Consider the following 21,700-nt stretch of genomic DNA (forward strand, 5'->3'; position numbering starts at 1 on the left):
TAAGATTTATTGAGAAGCAAGCCTATTCCAAGTTCATCCAATTTTTCTGATTCATCTTGGTTCAGTCTCTTTCAACATTCATTTAGTTATGTAAATATTGAGGACTGTATTTGATTTGGTGATCCTGTCTGTTTTCTGTTTGGTTTTATGAGAAGCAATACCATTCTTAGCACATCCTGTTTTCCTGTCACAATCACACCCTTCTATTGCTTAAATTTTTGGTTAAGAGGAAGCTGTATGCCAAGTTTGGTGATCCTAGCTCTTAGCATTTACAAGTAGAGCTTGAACCTCTAATCTGGGACTCCCTGGTCTGGCAACATACAACAGGACCAGAGTCCCGGTGGAGGGCTGGTGCCTATGCTCCCCGCAGTTGGGCTGCCCAGTGTGCCACAACTAGGCAGCCAGGCGCAACCCAACAGGGCTGCCCAGCATAGTGGGGAAGGAGGTGGGGATACTGGCAGGGAAGCGAGGCTGGAAACAAGGGGGAGCTTGCCAGGGGGCTGGTCCAAGGCTGGGGGGAGCCAGAAGCAGGTAGCCAGATATGACCTTCCATGGTCTGGCAAAATCCCTCATCCCAAGGGTGCCAGAGCAGGGAGGTCCAACCTGTAGTTCTTGATCAAACAAACAGCCAAACTCTAACACATAGTAGATTGTTACACAGCCTTCCTGTTTGGGTAACTTTTCTTATTTCTATCAATTTTGTAGCAGAATCTGGGGGATGTAATAGAGTCACTGAATGCAGAATAGCATTTTGAGTTCCTGAATTATGTTATTTATAGAACGCAGAACTTCTTCTTTGAAGGCTGCTCAAGTTTTTTTTAATAAAATAAATATTTTTATACTATGAATCTTGACAGATTATATTTTACATTTATTATTCATACACTTTGGAGTTTTCACCTGAATATTAAAAGAAATGTAGAAACGATGTATGGTACTTTTAAAATAATACATACTTCTCTCAAATTAAATACAAATTAAAAAATGACCTATGAAACAGCTCTTAAAAACGAAAGTTAACGGTTACTATACAGGTACTAATATTTTCATTACATAGACTACTCTGTTTCCAACAAAATATTTCTGATTTGTATACTGTTTTTTTCCTTTCTATCTTCTGGATGTTGAGATTTCTGATCTTGTTTGCTAGTGGTATCTTCAACTAGACCTTTGAGCCGGGACAAATGGTGTAAAGCCCTAAATTAAAAAACACAGAAAAGAGACTTATCAACCAAATATATATTATGATTTAAGTTATGTAAATTTAACAGATATGGAAGTATTTCCTTAATACAACTTACTAAGCTTTGAGGAATCTTTTCAAAGTAATACATTAAACTGAAAAATTAAGTATCTTTTAAAGGCTGATATAAAGAAATTTGAACTATAGACAACATTATACTGCATTTCTTCATTCTTTCTATAGATATCTATTTTTACTATTGAGAACTATTAAAAGTATGTGAGGATGATATTTTGGGTTGATTTATATAAAAAAACCTCAATCTCCTCTTGGCCAAGGATTTTGCCTGGCAAAACAATTAGTGCTTCAAATTGTATAACTCGGAATTGATATATTATGTCTTGATTTTATTTTCATTTTAATCAAGGAGTTTTAAAGGAGAAGACTGGTCCTTTGCTTTCATTACTTACTTGAGTGAGATAGTTTATTAAAAAAAGAATTGCAGGGTTTCACGTGACTCAAAACTAGTAAGTTTTGGTCTAAATTTGAGTCCTTCCACAACTTATACTTAGAGATTCTGGTTTGGACTTCAGGGCCAATGTTTCTATTTCTTCTCTCTTAGAATTAAAACAGTTTAGTCTTTTTGGTAACATATATGGAGCTTGCCAGCTCACCACTACACAGTAATTTCCCAGGAACTCTACTGGAAAACTCATTACATGAACATACCAGGAAATCCTTAAGGTACAGGTAAATGTCCATGTGCACATGACAAAATTAAGTCATTTCTTCACAATCTACTATATTGAACTAGAGATGCTCTCCTTCTCTATGCCCTCAAATTTTTATGCTTAAAATAAGAATACGTTAATTTTATCAAATTTTACAATTGGGGCATGTCTGACTACAACCTTTTGCTGCAGCAAATTATTTTGGCATAAAGCTTTTGAAGTTAGATTTGCTTGTGCATACTGGGATCCTTAGGATGGCATTGCACACACTCACCAGGAGTACCTATTGCAACACACCATAGGTAAAAAGTCTCAGGAGTAGCCATGTTAATCTATAGCTGCAAAAACGAGGAGTCCTGTGGTATCTTAGAGACTAACAGATTTTGTTAGTCTCTAAGGTACCACACAGGACTCCTCATTTTTGCATCATGGATAGATATCCCAGAGGACAACTTGTCACCATGCAGTACACTGCCTTTGGAAAGTTTTATAATGCCTGGTGGGGCAGAAATGAGTTGTGCTGGGACAACTGGGATTGCAAGGTCAAGTTTCCATCATACATCCAAATCTAGTCCATCATTTTTGTGCCTATTTTGAAGACCCACAAACTTTTGACGACTTATTGTTGTCCATCTCTGACAGAAGCAGGGAGGGAGCCTACATAGCTTTGCACTGTCCTCGCAAGTGTTCCAAGCACAGGATGCATGATCCTCCAGTATCTGCAGAGCCACAAGAGCCCTGGGGAACGTGACAATTTTCTGGAAGCCAAATTGCTTTGGGAAACAGTGAGAACCAATTCAAAATTGTTAGTGGTGTTGACAGAACATGTGTCTGAGCCAGAGAAATAACCACTGAAAGATGGGCAGATTTGGGATAATGAGCAGCGCTGCAGAACTTTCAGATTTGAAAGGCCACATCTGCGGATCTCTATGCTGAACCCACCCCAATCCTCTTATATAGGCACTCCAGAATGAGAGCTGCATTGGCAGAGAAGAAGCATGTGGTAATTTCATCTATGACTAATACTGACATTGCACCTATAGGATGATGATTATTACAGTGTCATGGATACTATGAGTTCTGTCACCACGTACAACAAGAATGAAGTGGGCGCTCTGAATACTGCCAAACATTCTGGAGCATATATTGGAAATAATATTTTATATATATATATATATATATATATATATATATATATATATATTCTAAACAAATTTTATCAAGTAACAAAACAACATCAAAATTCTGCTCGATATAAACACATACATTAAAACCTTAATACGTTTATGGAACAGAGCTTAAGAAGGGGAAGGAATAGTAACCTTAATGTCTGTTTTAGCAACACATGTCTCATGGATCACTGCATGTGAAGCTATAGTTGTCCCGAATGTCTCCTGATGTGGAGTGAAAAGGGCAGAGATGGAGCAAGACTCCACAACTGCACATCCTCCATTCTCTTCTTCCTCCAATTTCACACCAAGGACCTGTGACTTGATCTACTACACATGGTGATGGGGGGAGGAGGGGTCGTCTCCATCAAATATGGCATGCAGCTCTTTATAAAAGTGGCAAATCTCTGTTTTGACACCGTATTGATTGTTGGTCTCCCTGGCCTTGTGACACATCTGCTGCCATTTCTTTGCTTTCTCATGGCACTGCTACTGATCTCTATTATGCTCCTTCTCTTACATTCCCTGTGCTATGTTCTAGTAGCTGTCCAAACATGTATATGGCTGTGCCTGCACAGTTTCTTCTCACAAGCCCAGAAGATCTATCATCTCTGGTCTAATCCAGAGATGGAACATGATCAGCTGGGCAGTTGCACAGCCAAGCCAAGCTGGATAATTAGGAAAAGGCATTTAAAAAAATTGAGTTTAAAAGGTAGGGGACGGGGGTACTCTCCAGCTCTGTGACCCCTTGCATCTGATTCAGTTCATAACTGTGACCAACATGGTCAGTGTCAGGCATTGAGAGAGAGTTGTTGGACTGTTAGTGTAATGCTGTGTCTATATCCATACTGCATCAACCTCACTTATATAGCTCAGTGGCCAGTTAGAGAGACATCCTTACTATGTCAGCATAAAGGAGATCTTTCATCAGTGGGAGACAAATTTAAGTGTACACAAATGCACAACAAGGTCCATGGCAAAGGAGGTTTACATTAGTCTAATTTTGTACTATAGACTAATCCTTGGTCTAGAAGTCAAATTAGTACGCTAAAATAGTGCACCACAGTGTTAGAAATGTGTCAGTACCCAAGAGTTGTATTATTTTAATTTTTTACATTTTACTTTAGTAGGGGGCTATACCCCCTGCTTGTTATACTCGCCAAACCCCCCTCCTCCGGTTGGGGAGGGCCCAGGACCAAGGCCACTCCAGCCCTGGCTCTTCCCCCTGCCCTGCTGCCGGCCACTAAGGAGGGAGACTAAGGCGAGGTCTGCCTGGCTCTCCCCTTCCCGGCTACTGGGGTATATGGGGTGGGCCGAGGCCATGGCCACCTCTCCCCACCTGGCTGCCAGGAGGAGCTGGGCCAAGGCTCTCCCTGCTTTGCCAGGGAGGGTCTGAGGCCACCCCATCCTTCTTCCCTGGTCTCAGTTGCTGGGGAGTGCCTGGCCCAAGGCTGCCCTGGCTTTTGTCCTCTCCCTGGCTCCTTGCCCTCCCCCAGCTGCTGAGAATGGGAGGGCTGGGTCGAAGCCATGCTGGGCCACCTTCCTGTCCCCCGAATGCTGGGAAGGGCCGGGGAAAAGCCGCGGCTGCTATAGCTCTCCCCCTAACTGCTGGGAGGGGGAGGGGAGTGCCAGGTTGCAGGCATCCCCAGCTTTCCAATGTGGGCCCTGGCTGGGAGTGGGTGGGGCTTGACTCCTGTATACACAGAGTGATGTGATGTCATCTGTTGTCCCACGTGAAATTTATTTACACACACACACACACACACACACACACACACACACAGATTTAACATAATACAATAAATAGTGAAGACTGGCAGTTTGTTGAAACAGAATTATATTCGAGATATTCACTTAAAGTGATTCTATTATGAAATCTGGGTTTTTTTCCATTCTGTATTTTAGTTTTCAAGAGGTTTCCTACAAATTTATTTGAATGAGACTAATATTTATTTCATGTATGGAAAAAAGTTTCGCTCAAGTAAAAACTGTTCATTATGAAGTTAAAAAAACTAAAGGACATCAGCAATGAGGAATTCCCAAGCAGTAAATTCTTTTCTGGGGAAGGACCAACCCTCTGGTTACTCTTGAAGCAACAGTTATGCTTCTACACACACATACTCTCTATTAAATTACATGGGCTATTTTTGTTACCACATTGCATTACGAGTTCACATCTATTTTTTCTGCCCACTATTCTCTCCAAATTCCTTTCTTCCACCTATTGAAAATTATAATGTAACATGGTTATTACACTTTAAAAAAAAATCTCTAGGTGGAATAATCTTTTTAAAATTTCTTGTCCCTTATTTCTAACCTCTCCAAGTCTTTATTATTTCAGTCATCACCTGCAAATTTTATAAGCTTCCCAGAAGAAATGATGTAAATGTTATGATAAATCCCTACAGCTACTCACTAGATACTCCTTAGAACCATAAAAAGCTATGTATTTTTATTATTCACCTTTAATATTGTTTTATTCTTCAGCTAGTTTCCAATCGATGTGGTAATTCTCATATCCACGATAACTTAATTTTTTTCCAAGTGAGACTGTGAGACAGAAGGAATGTTTAATTACATGGAGTAAGAGAATTAGCAGTGCACTTACCTCCGAAGGGACTTGGTAATAGGGATCATGTCATTGTCACATAGCTTTAATTCAGCAACTGCTTCTTCTGAAACCTTAAAAAAGAAATCTGTCAAATATAAACAAATGACTGACAGTGTCTGTCCCAAAAGTGTGTGGGTGACCATATTTGAAATATTAATTTCAAAACATCTCTTTAAAAAGATATATTGCTAAACCAAAGTTCACTAAAGAGGTAAGATGAAAAATAAGACACGGGGAAGAGCGACTGACTTCCGTCCTAATATAGGAACATTCTTAAGATTATGCTTAAGTACATCCTAATTCAATAAAGCACTTAATAAGCATGTATTTAGTAGTAAGCAGATGCTTAAGTCCCTTTGGTTTCAATAGGTTTAAATGCTTTCCTGAATTGTGGTCTTTGTGGGTAAAAGTTAAAAGCAGACCACTAAATTATTTCAATTGTACGTGTGGAGCTCTTTGGAATTCTTCTAGTCTGTGGACTCCAAAAGGTTTGCAAAACACAGGTTGAAAAGCATTGAAATAATATATAACAAGCCTAATTTATAACGTAAGAAGGACACGTTTATACTCTTCGGATATTTGTACCCTGTTAAAACCAAAGAGAATGATTTGGGATGGCCCAAAGTACTATGAGCAGTGGTTTGGTTTGAAATTAAGGGGAAACTGTAGGCTGAATCCTATTAGGAAAAAGCTTCCTAACATGGAGCTCCACTAGGCAGTGGAACTGCTTCCTCAACAGAACAGGTGCAAGTTCCACTACTTGTGATAGAGTTACAGTAAACCGGATAAAGCAGTAGAAAAGCTGCTTTAGGAAACAGTTGTGCGTTGCTAAGAATATAGAGAAGATGACAAAATAGGTAATTAACTTTGACTGGAATGAATCAGAGTAACAATTTTTGTAATTTGGCTGGAATTCTAGCCCTTATAAGTACAGTCCTACAGAAAAATTATATAAAATATTAATATCAATAAGAAACTACTTACTTTTTTTAACTCATCATTTTGTTCAGCAGTTTTATTCTGGTTAAAGCTTTCATGAACTGCTTGCAGGTTGAACAACATTAGTTTTAAAGCTTCAACTGGACCATGATGGTTACCTCCAGAAAAAGTATTTTCCTAAAACAAAAAGCAGAAAGATTTTGATCTTGCAATGAGACAAGAGCGATAACATTTTTTCAATTAGAACTGCTACTTTTTTGGGTGACAATTTGCTAGTTGTGATCTATGTGAATTTTCTCTTTTTTCAATTTATATAGAAATAGCATATAGAGCCTCAAATCCCCACTATATTAATTTTATGACACTGTAATCCATGAAACCAATGTCAGTAGAGTGCAGTAGATCTTGAGTAATAGAGGACATGTATATACTGCAGTTAAACACCTGCAGATAGCCTGGGCTTGCAGGGGTTGGCCAAGGGTCTATTTATGGTGTAGATATTTGGATTTAGGCCCAGGCTCTGAGACCCTGCTCCCTTGTGGGGTCCCACAGTTAGAGTACCAGCCCAAGTCTGAATGTTTACACTGTAATTCAACAGTCCCATAGCATGAACCCACTGACTTGGGCCAGGTGTGTAACTGAATTGTAGATATTCCTAAGGCACAATCAGGGCTAGAAATGGTAAAGGAAGTAGGAACTGCTCTGACAGCAAGCTGGTAAGAGCTCATACTTTTAGTATTCCTTAACTCCATTCGACAGATGTAAGTTACAGTAATGATGAACATAATCAGGTACATGTAAAAAATTTTAATTGACAATTCCAAATACCAATTTTAAATAAATTGGTAAATCCAGAATCAAACTTAACCCCCCACATTCACCTATAACATACACCATATCCTCTACAATACCTGAAAGGTAAACACCTTGGGAAAGAGTTGTTTAAAGAACGTGAACTGTGAATTTCCACATTTTCCAATTTTTTAACGTGTAATTTTAGAAGGCACATCAGTAGCTTAAGAACAAATATCACTTGTTTCCAAATTTGCCTACTTTTGTTAATAAATAACACTTCACATTGCTACAGTTAAAGATGAGAGGACTTTTTAGAAACTGCTATTTATAGGGGAAAGTTATGAAACTAGACAGTTATTTCTTTGCAAGGATCTCTCACCTCCCCGCCCCTCCACAACAGAGGTGATAAAACACAATATATAGAAATGACAAAGTAGGTTGCAAATGGCAAGGGAGTCAAACATAATAAAAAAGTCTTAAATGAATCAAATTGTACCATAGAATTTCTATGGGAAGAGTAATGGAAATACAGCAGTATTTCTAAAATATATCTAAAGGAAGCCTGCTAAAAAACCTGTGGGACCCCTAGATAATCAAGATATAAAAGGAGCAATCAAGGACAATAAAGCCTTGAAAAACCTAAATGATTTCTTTGCTTCAGTCTTAACGGCTGAGGACGTTAGGGAGATTCCCAAATCTGCACCGTCTTTTGTGGGTGATGAATCTGAGGAACTGTCCCGGATTGAAGTATCATTAGAGGAGGTTTTGGAACAAATAGAAAAACTTAATGTTAACAAATCTCCAAGACAGGATGGCATTCATCCAAGGGTTCTAAAAGAACTCAAATGGGAAATTGCTGAACTATTATCTGTGGTTTGTAACCTATCCTTTAAATCGGCTTCCGTATCTAATGACTGGAAGGTAGCCAACGTGACACCAATATTTATAAAGGGCTCTCCAGGAGATCCTAGCAATTACAGACCGGTAAGTCTAACTTCAGTACCAGGCAAATTAGTCAAAACAATAGTAAAGAATAAAACTGTGAGGCATGTAGAAGAACATAATTTGTTGGACAAAAGTCAACATGGTTTCTGTAAAGGGAAATCATGTCTTACTAATCTATTAGAGTTCTTTGAAGGGGTTAAACATGCTGACAAGGGGGATCCAGTAGATATAGTATACTTAGATTTTCAGAAAGCCTTTGACAAGGTTTCCTCACCAAAGGCTCTTGTGTAAATTACATTGCCATGGGATAAGAGGAAAGGTCCTTTCTTGGACTGAGAACTGGTTAAAAGACAGGAAACAAAGGGTAGGAATAAATGGTAAATTTTCAGAATGCAGAGGGGTAACTAGTGGTATCCCCCAAGGGTCAGTCTTGGGACCAATCCTTTTCAACTTATTCATAAATGATCTGGAGGAAGGGGTAAGCAGTGAGGTGGTAAAGTTTGCGGATGATACTAAACTGTTTAGGATACTAAACTGTTCAAGACAGAAGCAGACTGAGGGACTCCAAAAAGATCTCACCAAACTGTGTGATTGGGCAACAAAATGGCAAATGAAATTTAATGTGGATAAGTGTAAAGTAATGCACATCGGGAAAAATAACTCCAACTATACGTACAGTATGATGGGGGCTAATTTGGCTATAACAAATCAGGAAAGAGAGCTTAAAAGTTATTGTGGATAGTTCTCTGAAAACTTCCACACAGTGTGCAGCGGCGGTCAAAAAGGCAAATAGGATACTAGGAATTAAGAAAATAAGATACAGAATATCTTACTGTCCCTGTATAAAACTATGGTACGCCCACATCTTGAGTGCTATGTACAGATGTGGTTTCCTCACCTCAAAAAGATATTTTGGCCTTGGAAAGGGTTCAGAAAAGGGCAACTAAAATGATTAGGGGTTTGGAACGGGTCCCAGATGGAGAAAGGTTAAAGGGACTGGGACTTTTCAGTTTAGAAAAGAGGAGACTGAAGGGGGATATGATGGAGATATATAAAATCATGAGTGGTGTGGAGAGGGCGAATAAAGAAAAGTTATTTATTAGTTCCCATAATAGAAGAACTAGAGGACACCAAATGAAATTAATGGGTAGCAGGTTTAAAACTAATAAAAGAAAGTTCTTCTTCACACAGCGTGTAGTCAACCTGTGGAACTCCTTGCCAGAGGAGGCTGTGAAGGCTAGAACTATAACAGAGTTTAAAGAGAAGCTAGATAATTTCATGGAGGTTAGGTCCATAAAAGGCTATTAGCCAGGGGATAGAAGTGGTGTCCCTGGCCTCTGTTTGTCAGAGGCTGGAGAAGGATGGCAGGAGACAAATCGCTGATCGTTGTCTTCGGTCCATCCTCTCTGGGGCACCTGGTGCTGGCCATTGTCAGCAGACAGGCTACTGGGCTAGATGGACCTTTGGTCTGACACAGTACGGCCATTCTTATGTACCATTTGAGAAGATTGCTGACAGTGACTAAAATATTCCGGGAGACTGGAGAGGCTACAAAAAAAACCCCAGAAAACCTATTAATATTGAGAGATTTCAACTATCCCCTTATTGACTGAGTAAGTCTCCACAGATCAGGACAGAGATAATATTTGTAGGCACCATAAATGCCTTTGAGATTATATTTTCCTGGAGCCTACAAAGAAACAGGCAATTCTTGATTTTGTTCTAAATGGTGCACAGGATCTGGTCTATCTGGTAGACTAAGCTATTCCGTTTAATTAAAAGACAAGAGTAAAACGAATACAAGAAGAAATGCAATACATAATTAACCTATGGATCTCAACTGACTGACAAAATTATCACTGAGATCAGATATTACATAAGGACAATGACATCATGTAATCCAAGTAATTATTGCCTCTTAGTAAAATATAATACACAAAATTCAAGCAAGCAATGAAACAATTAGTGTTAACTATGGATTTTAAATTGAGGTTTTTTGGGGTAAGCATGGAACCTCTGAAACTTGTAGTGGTTACAAGTTTACATACAGGAGAGCAGGGGGAAGGCAACTTTGCATGGGGGGAGGGTGGGGCAGGATGGCAGGATCCAGTGCTCATGGGGGAGTTGGCTTAAAAGCTGGCTCCCCACAAGCACAGGCTCATGCCTGCTCCCCCACCACACTGCTGCCTCTGATACAGAAAGAAATATTACACGACAGACAATTTTACTTCACCTACCTGACTGTCATGATTTAAACAGTCTTCAAGGAATTCATTAACAATGTGAGCCTTGGGAGATTGTAGAGTGTTTTCCACTTCGTCACACTGTACAGGCACCGGAGGTTTGCTAAACAAAAAGACAGACATGTAATGGAAAGAATGAAACAGCTTTACAAACTCAAATTGCTATAAGGTACATTATTATATCATTGGGAACTACTGTTTTATATGTTTATAAAATATGCAAACAACAGTAGTTGGCAGAGGGTGTAAAGAACAGGATTAGAATGATACTGATAAATTGGAGAAGTGTTCTGACACCAATAATATACAATTAAAGAGACAAATATAACGAGGGAGACAAAAAATATCAATTTTAAAATATGAAGTAGGAAACAAATGCCTTCAGAAAAGAACTGCTGGGTTATAGCGGGTCACAATTTGAAATGTAGTCAACCACATGATTCTATGGTGAAAAGGTAAATATTCTGTGGTGTACTAACAAAGATATCATATGTAAGACGTGAAACTGGTCTGCTCTACCTGGATCTGGTGAGGCCTTCAGCTGCAATACTATGTCCAATTTTGGACACCGCAGTAAGAAAAACATGAACAGACTAAAGATAGTAGTACAAGAGAGTGTAACAAAAGTGATAAAATGTTTTGAAGACAATCTAAGAAAGGTTGAAAGAACTAGGCATGTTTAGTCTAGAGGAAAAGAGACTGGGGAGGTGAACATAAGATTTCTAATATATAAAATTATAGAAATGACCACAATCAATTGTCTTGCCCTCAATATGCAAAAGGAATAGCAAATATGGCAAGTGACCTGACTGTTGAGCTCAAACACAAGAAGGAAGTTTACAAGAGGAAATGTGGTTGGATGACTAGGAAGGCCACCAAGCATGCACTGGTGTAATCAGGAAGGCCAAAGCACAATTGGAGTTGCCGCTAGCAAGGGATGCAAAGAGTAACACTAAGGATTTTTAGCAACAAAAAGCTAGTCAGAGAAAGTGAATGGGGAAGGCAACTTAGTGACAGATGACGTGGAAAAAGCTGAAGTACTAAATGCTTTTATTGCCTCGGTCTTCATAGACAAGGACAGCTCTCAGACTACTGCTCTAGACAGCACAGTATGGGAAGGAGAGGAGTAGCCCTCAATAGCAAAAGAACAGGTCAAAGACTATTTAGGAAAGCTGGACATGCCAAAGTCCACGGGGCCAGCTCTAATGCATCTAAGTGTGCTGAGTGAGTTGGCTGATGTAATTACAGAGCCACTGGCCATTATCTTTAAAAACTCCTGGTGATTGGGTAAGGTCCTGGATGATTGAGAAAAAAGGCAAATCTAATGCCCATCTTTAAACAAGGGAAGAAGGAGGATCTAGGGAACAGGCCAGTCCGCTTCACCTGTTCCTAGAAAAATCTTGGAGCAAGTCCCCAGGGAATCTATTTTGAAACACTTGGGCTATGTCTACACTGGCAGCTTCTTGTGCAAAAACTCTTCCAGAAGAGCAGGACTGCATTATGACTTTTAAAATGTTTATTTACTCACAAAGCAACTGGAACATTTTCCCACGATCTTTCTCCTTCCAATATATCTACGGTACAAGGGCTGTCATCATTTTTCAGAGCACTTGATAAATTCTCAACAGAAGACTCTAGAGTTCTCTTTGCCTTCAAAATAAGCAACTCAATCTGGTCATCTAAAAAAAAAAATACCACACCACCACCCATTACTATACACTAAGATTCTTCAAATGAACGATTTCACTTTCATTATTCAATTATTCCATTCAGACTTATTCTAAATGACTTGTAAGACACTGGAAATAGTCTGTCCTCTTTCAGATGTTACTGTCAAAATTATAAAATGTAGTGTTTAAAATTTTGCTTAAATATGGAATTAAGCATCTTCATATGGAACTATGGGTGTGTCTAGACTGCATGGCTCCCTCGAGGGAGCCATGCAAAGTAATTTACCTGACAGTCAGTGAAGCGGGGATTTAAATAATCCCCGCTACATTCAAATAAAAATGGCCGCTATGCTGTGCCAACCATCAGCTGATCCGGCACAGCGCAGCAGTCTAGATGCGGTGCAGTCAACAAGGGAAGCCTTACAGGAGCGGTTGACAAAAGCTTCACTTGTCGACTGCGCCGTGTCTAGACTGCTGCGCTGTGCTGGATCAGCTGATTGTCGGTCGGCACAACGCGGTGACCATTTTTATTTGAATGAAGCGGGGATTATTTAAATCCCCGCTTCACTGACTATGTTGAGTAAACTACTTTACATGGCTCCAACAACGGAGCCATGTAGTCTAGATACACCCTATGAGACTAATTCTAGGCACTATTTTTTAAAATCTTGACAGATGATTTTATAAAACAAATAGGCCTCTATTCTAAGCTCTAAATTCTCAGAAAAATCTCAAATACAGAAAAATCTCTTCCCAACATAAAATACATCCCAAAAGATGAGATAAACCTTCAACATCCTAACACTTGGGAGAAAAGATTTTTCTTGTACCACATCCTGAAGGTTAGTCTGGTAGAATTAGGATAGGAGAATTCCAAAATGTGAGCATCCCTCCCAAAGAATGCCCTATTGAAAGCTGGTTCCTGCTTATAGTGGGGAGACCTCCAGCTTCAGTGCCTTTGCAGATCTTTATTTTGGCTGTAAGGCAATGGTCTCCAACCTTTTTACACCTAAGATCACTTTTTAAATGGCAGAACAAGCCAAGATCTACCACCCTGCCCCTTCCTTGAAGCCCTGCCCTCTCTATTCTCCTCCTCTCCATCACTTGCTATCCCCAACCCTTATACTGCTGCTTTTTCCCCCAATTCTTCTGTAGGAAGAAGTTTTTCCAACATTTGGCCTGTCTAGACTGGACCAAATGTCAGAAAAAAACCCTTCTTTTGGAAGCCCGTTATTTCTCATGGAAAGAGGAATATAGGGGCGACCGAAAGATCATGTTTGCTCTTCCACGAAAAGAAGTGGAAGAACAAACGCATCCCTGGATGCAGAAATGTTTTTTCTGGGATATCTCTGGAATCCTGAAAAACTCCTGCTGTCTAGCCATACACTCGCTGGGTTGAGACGGGATATGTAGGCTCCGGGGTGGGAATGAGGGGTTTGGGTGTGGGAAGAGGAGAGAGGTACAAGCTCTGGGAGGAAATCTGGATGCAGAAGGAGGTGGATAAGGGAACGCTGGCTCGGGAAGGGGACTCCAGGCTGGGCAGCATTGGGGTCAGATGTAAGGTTAGGGTACTAAGCAAGCCACAGACTTCTGAATGTGAGGGTTCAGGAATTTGGGTTGGGGTATGTGAGGGGCTTAGGGCAGGGGGTTCCAGTGTATGATAGGCTCAGATGTCGGTTCTGGGGGAAAGAGGAATGCAGGAGTGTTATGATGCTGTGGCCAGTTGGGGGCTTGGCCCCAATTGGGGGTTTGTTGGCTAAGCTTCATTTTAAAAAAAAATACTTTGTCAAACACAAAAAGTTTCTGCATTGTCTTTATTTTTGAGAAGGGCAGAGAACCTGCTTTGAGTCAGGGGTCACTGACTCACAGAAAAGTCAGTTGGGGCCACACAAGTGAGATGAAAAAAACCCTCCTCCAGCCCCCCTCCCTCCCTCCCAAGCTTCACTAATGTGGCCCCAACTGTGTTGGTGGGAGCAGGAGACATAGTACTGGGGAAGGGTGCTAGTGGGTGCTTCAGCAGAGGACAGGGTGCCAGTGGGGACAGGTTTCTGAGGCTGGGGAGAGGGAACAGGGGACTGGGTAATGAGGAGAGGGGGCTGGGGAGAGGGAACAGGGTGCCGGGAGAGCTGGGGACAGTGTGCCACTGGAGACAGGTTTCTGAGGCTGGGGACAGGATGCCACTGGGGACAGGTTTCTGAGGCTGGGGAGAGGGGGCAGAGAGTCCCTTGCATCCGCCTCCTCCCAGGACCTTCCCACCCCTCCCCCGCCCCCGGGAAGCTGGTGCGTGCCTCCTGCGGCGCTGCCAAACCCCCATGCGTGCCTGCCCTGGGGCCAAACCCAACTCCCATGGCGCAGCCAAACCCCTGCGCATGCTTGCCCCAGGGCCAAACTCCGGGGCCGATCCCTGCCCCCGACTCACCCCTCCTGTGGCGCAGGGAAGCTACCACACTCCTCCTCCAGGGCTGATACCCCCTCCCGCAACGTGCCCAGCATGCCACTACGCTGGAGGTAGGTAGTGGGACTTCTCAGGGATAGGGGGAAAATGGGGGGTGGGGGGACCCGAATGCCTCGTGATTGACCAGTCGATCGTGATTGACTGGTTGGTGACCATGGCTGTAAGGCATATAACTGTTCAACTGTACATGCGAACTGAAAGGAAAATGAACAGATGCTCACAGCTACAATCTTTCCAGGCAGTCAGAGTTTTCCTTTCATAGCTCATGTATAGAATACAGCACTCAAGATTCCTTAACTTTTAAAGTATTTTGATATTCAAATCATTCAATCAAATCTACATTAATATTGAGGAATCTTAAATGGCTGGCAAACAGGTGAATTTTCCCTGTTATTGTTATATAATAGATGCTTCAAGCCCTCCAAATATGTTAGTACACACACCATACATAAAATCCTGTGGCAACTATAGACTAACAGATTTATTGGAGCATAAGCTTTCGTGGGCAAAGACCTACTTCATCAGATGCATCTGATGAAGTAAGTCTTTGCCCACGAAAGCTTATGCTCCAATAAAGCTGTTAATCTATAGGTGCCACAGGACTTTTCGTCACTTTTGCAGATTCTGACTAACATGGCTACCCCTCTGATACTTGACACCATATGTAATTACATATAACTGCGTTAGTTAGGTTGCAAAGTCAAGCACTCAAAAATGAATAAGTAGTGGATTTATGATTTCACATACAATCCTAAATCAGCAAACCTATCCAACTGTCCTCTGAACTGAGTGAGGTACATATCTTTTTGGGAGAAAAAAGTCATGATCATAATTAAAAACAGCATTATAAAACAGACACATAAATGGGGGTAAACAAAAATTGTGGCAACATCCATAAATCTAACATTTCCTAAATTCAGAGGACTTGACTTTGCCATTAAAATATTTTAAATTAGATTTTATATGAATTTCCTATTTATTAAATAATTCCCATCCCAACTACACATTACCATCTATGTGAATGCTGAAGCCTTACCACTGCAGCACAGACTTCTACCCTTTAACAATGCTCACTAAAGTGGTTAGTCATCAAATACTCAATAGGATGCTTCCCATGAACAATTTACAGCTACATTTCGAGCAGCAGGAAAAAGCGGAAGTGGATGGGCCACTGGCACCACATGCTGGGGGATATATGAAAGGAGTCCAGCTCAGCAAGCTGTTCCCTATCCTAAGAATTGAAAGAGCTCCTGCTCCACATCGTGCCCCCAGAGAGGACTGGAAACTGAGCACAAAGTAGTTGTGGGTCAAGCTTAGCTAAAGAGTTGGGGGAGCTACTGCCCCATGTTATGCCCTTGTAGGTATAAGGTATGACTCCTGTTCCCATTTAGAGGGTATGGGGATAAGCAATGTCCAGCTCACCTCTATTTTTTCCAGTTACAGCTGATCACAGATATGCTCAATGCAGGGCCTGCTGCTGCTGTTTTGAGAGAAACTGGCAGAAGCTGGCCACAAAGGCAAACTGCTAGAAATGCGAAGTCAAGGTGCATAAGTTAAAATGTGTTAATTCTAGATGGGTACTCTCATTTAGAAGTAAAGTGCCCTTTGTTTATTCTAACTTAGGAGATGTCAATATTATTGACGCTACAATGGCACAACTATAGTGTTATAGCTGTGCTGCTGTAGCTGCAGAGTGTACACATATGCTAAACTTCCAGTTTTTTAAATCCACCTTCCAAGAGGCAGGAGCTAGATTGACTGAGCAATTCTTGTGTTGACCTAGTTGTGTCTATACCAGGACTCAAGTCAACTTATTTATGTCTTCCAGGGATATTTCACACCACTGAATGGCAGTTAGGTTAACCTAAACTTTGGACATAGAACAGCTGTAAATTGATGTGGTACCAAGGTCATTTTACTCCTGAACAACAGAATCCAGTAAGTGGGTGAGTAAGGTTAAATACGCTTTAATTTATGCATACTGACTTCAGACCCTTAGTTGGTTTACCTTAAATGTACTAAGGGTTTGTCTTCATGAACAACAATGCAGTGCTGCTGTAACAGTTTAGTGAAGATATTACAATGCTGACAGGAAAGCTTCACCATTCAGTACAGTTAATTCACCTCCCCGAGAAGCAGTAGCTACGCTGAGGCCAGAAGCTCTCTTACTGACACAGAGCTGTCTAAACTGGAGGTTAGATCAGAAGAACTATGTTACTCATGAATTTTTTACTATTAGATACATTTTTTACTATTCATCGATGGTGAATGATATGAACAGCCTTACTGTGCAGTGGTTCACTTTGCACAATATAGCAGGACCATGTTTTGTCACGTGTGACTAAAAGTTACATTTTGCATTTAACATTCTCAAAAAACATTCACGAACAAACCATGAATAATGTAGTTACCTCTGAACGGCTGTTTAGACTGTCTTGAGAGAACATTGCTAGGTTGGAAGTGTGCACTTGGTCTGTCATAGCTGCAATTTCCTGTTACTTCATTGTTATCTGTTGGATCCACATAACTATTTTGTTCAAAAGAATTGCAGTTCAATTTATCCACAATGTGAGTTTTTTTCAGATTCTCACAATTTTTTGAAGAGGAAAATTCTTCTTGTATGTTAAGTGTTTGAATAAAGCTTTGATTAGCTGAATCAGATAAAAGGTTATTACTCTTTAGCCAGATTGGGTAATTGAAATCAGGAATGCTACTTATTCCAGAGACATTCAAGTCAGACTTATGGCTAGTAAGCCACCTTGGATAATTCTTGTCAGAAACAGGTATAGAGTGTTGTTGGAAACAGTGATCTCCTGAATTTTCTTTAGAAAATAAAGAATGATATTTGTGAGATTTATATACATTGTATTTCTCTTTGCCAATGTCTCTATTCTGATTTTGAGTATCCACAGCATTGTCTTGGAAACCAAAGTCTTTTTCAACATCAAATGAGGAATTCTGATATGGATAGAAGGCCGATTTTTTCAGTGACTTCCTAATCCACTTGCCACTTTGAAGCCCTAACCCAGAAGGAGTCCTGTAGATAAAAGGCAGTGATCCATCTGCTGGAAATGCTAATAGATCATCTGTGGTGAGACTAATTAAGTCCGGGTCACAAAGAGTTTGTCTTATAAAAGGTGAAGCAATTGAGTTTAGTTTCACTTGCTGGTTAAAGTCTTCCAAAGCTGAAAAAACAAAGAAACTGTTTTTTATACATTTTTCTAAATTTTAAAAATGCATCAAAATTATGTATTCAAAAAACCTACGATGTATTTTGCACATTACATTTTTTTTTACAAAATTACAGTGTGAATATTTTGTACTGATGTTTCAAAGCATCAGTGTCAATTTTAACTCCACTTCTCTCTAAAATGAAAAAAATAAAATCATTTAAAACTTTTGTCTTACTCCCAATGATTCAAAACACTCATATTACCTCTGTAGAAATGTAGAGGGGAGTGGTTATTAGGGAACTGAATGTGTAACTGTTTACAAGGTTCATCAGTTAGCATGCCTGAATCGCCCCCGCCCCTTCCCCACGCCTTGCTGTCAAAGGCAGCAGCGGGGTGGAAGTGGGGGGGCAAGAGCTGGGGCATGTGAGGAGTTGGCTTTTAAGCTAGCTCCCTGTGCACACTGGGTCCCAGGGAGCCAACTGCCCCCTTCCTGCTTGTAACAACTGAATTTTCAGTAGTTACACATTTACTTTGATAAACACATTTTAACATCCCTAGTGGTTATGGAGGAAATCAGATAGTCATAGAGTACTAGAACTGGAAAGAACATCTAGAGGTCACGAAGTGCAGTCCCTTACCCTCACGGCAGGACCAAGCACCATCTAAATCATCCCTGATAGATGTCTATCCAACCTGCTCTTAAATATCTCCAGTGATGGAGATTCTACAACCTTTGTATGCAAATTATTCTGGTATTTCACCATGCTGACAATTAGGAAGCTTTTCCTAATGTCCAACCTAAACCTCCCTTGCTGCAGTTTAAGCCTATTGCTTAATCTAGCATCTTCTGTTGTTCATCTAACCAAAACAGGGCACCATTCAGATAAGTGTTTTGATGTCAGTATAGGACTGTAAATGAAAGCATATTTCAAATTAGGGAAGTTAAATTTAGTTTAGTCAACTAGTCAATGGAATTTCCATTGACTAGTCGATAAGCAGGTAAGTGGGGGAACCATAATTTAAGCTTAATTTATAGGAAACGTACCATATTTTTGTACAGAACCACACTTTGCTGACTTATCTTTAGGAGTACTCTGACCTATGCAGATTTTTCCAGTGCTAACTTCTGAAGACATAAGACTTTGATTAAAATCTTCAATATAGGCCTCCAAAGCCCGAGATGCAGAGTCATACACCTTGTCTTTGTACTGAATTGAGCTGTTTGAGTGGGAATTACTATTGTTAAGGCTGCAGCTTGCTAGGAGAGAAGACACAGTCGATTCAGGTGAGAAAATGCTGTCTTTTTCAAATGAACATGCCATAGCTTTTATCCAAATGATTAGTAGAATCCCCTCTCATCTTTCTGAAGATTCTGAATAAAGAAACAAAAATATAACCAATCACTATAGTGATACAGATATTTGGAAGTACAGAAGTATAATGTATGAGAGGATGTATTTAATTGTCATGCATCAACATGTTTATTAATTTCCAGTAAGACTTTTACCAATTTTGATAGCTTTTAAATCGGGGTGAAGAACCTCTGGCCTACAAACCGCATATGGTTGTTATGGCGCCAGATGGTTTGTTTACTTGAACGTCCACAGGCACAGATGATCGTAGATACCAGTGACTGTGGTTTGCCATTCCTGAGCAATGGGATCTGCGGGAAGTGGCCGGGGCCAGAATGGGAAAGACAAAACAGTCACTGATAGCTGCAGGGCGCTTGTGTCTATTGACACAAGAGCCCTGCTGAAATGTGTAGAGCCCGCAGGCCTGACGTTCTCCACTCCTGTTTTAAATAGTGCAGCTAACAGATTCCATTCAGCGTTTGAAGATTTGTATTTAAACTGTAATCCAGATAGTCAATCTAGCTACTGACTGCAGAGCTTTACAAATAAATAAATATATAAATGCATGCATACACCTATGAGTAGGCATTATCAGAAAAACAAAGGCAACAAAACAAAGACCACAGAACAAAAATAAGTCTGCATCTGGACAAAGAAAAGGGGAAAGAATCTGAATGTTCATATACAAAAGGCACCCCGTATTCTGTACTGGCCACATTAAATACTGAAAGATCCTGGCTTAGCAAGAGGAGCATTTAGCAGATGAACAGATGAAAGTCTGCCAGACCACTGGATTCAGCTGGAACATCCTAGAAAGAAATCCTTCTATAACATCACTACTAGCACAGAAGACCCAAAAATTAATGAAGCAAAATTGAACAGACTAGTAAAAATGGCTTTAACATACAAGCAAGTCAGTCAATTGACAATACCAAGGTAGTAAATCGCTATCACTGCAGAAATGATTGGGAATGGAGTATTAAAGAACGTTGCCAACTACAGTTGTGAGGGGCATTTTACAGGCTGTAAGAGCTTCTTAAATCCTCTTATCTATGCAATTAAAGTTAATTTAAATTGGCTTGGCTATAATAATCTAATGGATTGAAAACTGACTGAAAATTCATAATTGTAGAATAGTGCTAAATTCTGAAGCTAGGATTTTCAAAAAGGCTTAAAGGTGTTAAATCCCATGGAAAATAGACACCTAGCTCCCTTAAAGCACCTTTGAAAATCAAAGCCTCATAAAATGAATCAACTAATTGAGGGCATCTCGAGGAGTACAGGACAAACTATCTAACTGGGACCCATATGGGAAAGATTTAGTATTTTTATTAAGAGGATACCACAAATTGTATTGATGTGTAAACTGTGACAGCACGAGGGAGGGAAGGAACTGATTTGCCAAGGAAGAGCTGCCGTCTGGTGGAACTCCATGGTGTCAATACCAAAGGAGAAATGTTGATCCGCACGGTCCAGCAAATAATTGGAAGTTACACAATTTCTCTTAAACGTTTTTACTGAAACGGCTACTCAAGGATTCAGGTGGGCGCCTCGGCACAGGACAAGGAAGCAGAGAGGATGACCATTAGCCAAACAGAGCAAGAGAAGGAGGTAATGTATTTTACTGGACCAACTCCTGTTAGCAAGTGAAGCTTTGGAGTCACAGTTAAAAAATTGTCTCTCACCCCCGAAGTGGGTCCAGTAAAAGATAATCTCACCCCCACTGTGTGTCTCTAATGCCCTGGAACCAACACAGCAACTACCCTGCAAACAGCCAGACGCAGTGGCAGGCGCAGCCACGCCTCCGACGTAGTGATGTCCCCGAGATGTACCGTGCCCGCTTTCTCCAGCTCCCCCAAACTTACCTCCCTCCCCGGCGCAAGCTGGTCACGTCACGATGCAGGGCTGTGCCAGGCCCTCCATCCCCAACGCCGCCCCTTTCTCCCCAGAGATCTTCCGGGCGTGGAGGCTGCAATTCTGAGTCGACGCCCCGCGGCAGCGCTAAGGCGCACACGGAACACGCAGCGGCAACGACAGCTCTCCTCACCACACCGACTGTTGCCGCCCGCTAGTTCAAAGCACGACACCCCCTCTTCCAAAATGGCGCTTGACTCACTGCGCAGGAGCACGCGGTCGCATGCCTTTCTGGGAGTTGTAGTTCGCCTCCCTCGTCTGCGCACGCTGTGGACTACAACTCCCAGAATGCCCAGCAAGCCATTCCCACACGTCTCTGAAGACTGCTGGGATTCAAAGGGTACGGCTAGACTGCGGGTACGTCTAGTATCCCGGGAAAAAGCTGCAGTCTAGCCGTAGCCTAAGAGTGCAGGGGTGCTGCAGTTAGGGATGTGAAGACTAGTCGACCAGTAGCTTCACCCCCTTGCTGCCTCTATAAGAAGGGGGGGAAGATGGGGTGCTTGGAAGTGGCAGCTTAGTG

The 21,700-nt window shown here is 41.0% G+C and overlaps 1 protein-coding gene across 4 annotated transcripts; it reads right to left on the minus strand.

The window, feature by feature from the left end:
* Positions 1 to 802: 802 nt before the first annotated feature.
* Positions 803 to 21,394, minus strand: C6H18orf54 (chromosome 6 C18orf54 homolog). Of its 4 annotated transcripts, XR_012904980.2 has the most exons (9): positions 21,132 to 21,394; positions 18,960 to 19,286; positions 17,153 to 17,926; positions 12,145 to 12,295; positions 10,611 to 10,719; positions 6,679 to 6,810; positions 5,547 to 5,633; positions 3,237 to 3,410; positions 1,064 to 1,197 (listed from the first exon to the last, which is right to left on the minus strand). XR_012904980.2 is itself a non-coding variant. In XM_006136916.5 (8 exons), the coding sequence occupies exons 2-8, from the start codon at positions 19,234 to 19,236 to the stop codon at positions 1,059 to 1,061; spliced, it is 1,656 nt and encodes a 551-aa protein (XP_006136978.3). In that variant the 5' UTR covers positions 19,237 to 19,286; positions 21,132 to 21,393; the 3' UTR covers positions 803 to 1,058. The 4 variants fall into 4 exon arrangements, 2 of the variants coding, with proteins under 2 accessions (XP_006136978.3, XP_014435986.3); XM_006136916.5 differs by lacking the exons at positions 3,237 to 3,410; positions 5,547 to 5,633 and adding an exon at positions 5,692 to 5,765 and having other exon boundaries at positions 803 to 1,197; positions 21,132 to 21,393; XM_014580500.4 differs by lacking the exons at positions 3,237 to 3,410; positions 5,547 to 5,633 and adding an exon at positions 5,692 to 5,779 and having other exon boundaries at positions 1,059 to 1,197.
* Positions 21,395 to 21,700: the final 306 nt, after the last annotated feature.

The sequence above is a fragment of the Pelodiscus sinensis genome, chromosome 6, assembly GCF_052426305.1.
Source record: "Pelodiscus sinensis isolate ZL-2025 chromosome 6, ASM5242630v1, whole genome shotgun sequence".
Classification (NCBI taxonomy): Eukaryota; Metazoa; Chordata; order Testudines; family Trionychidae; genus Pelodiscus; species Pelodiscus sinensis.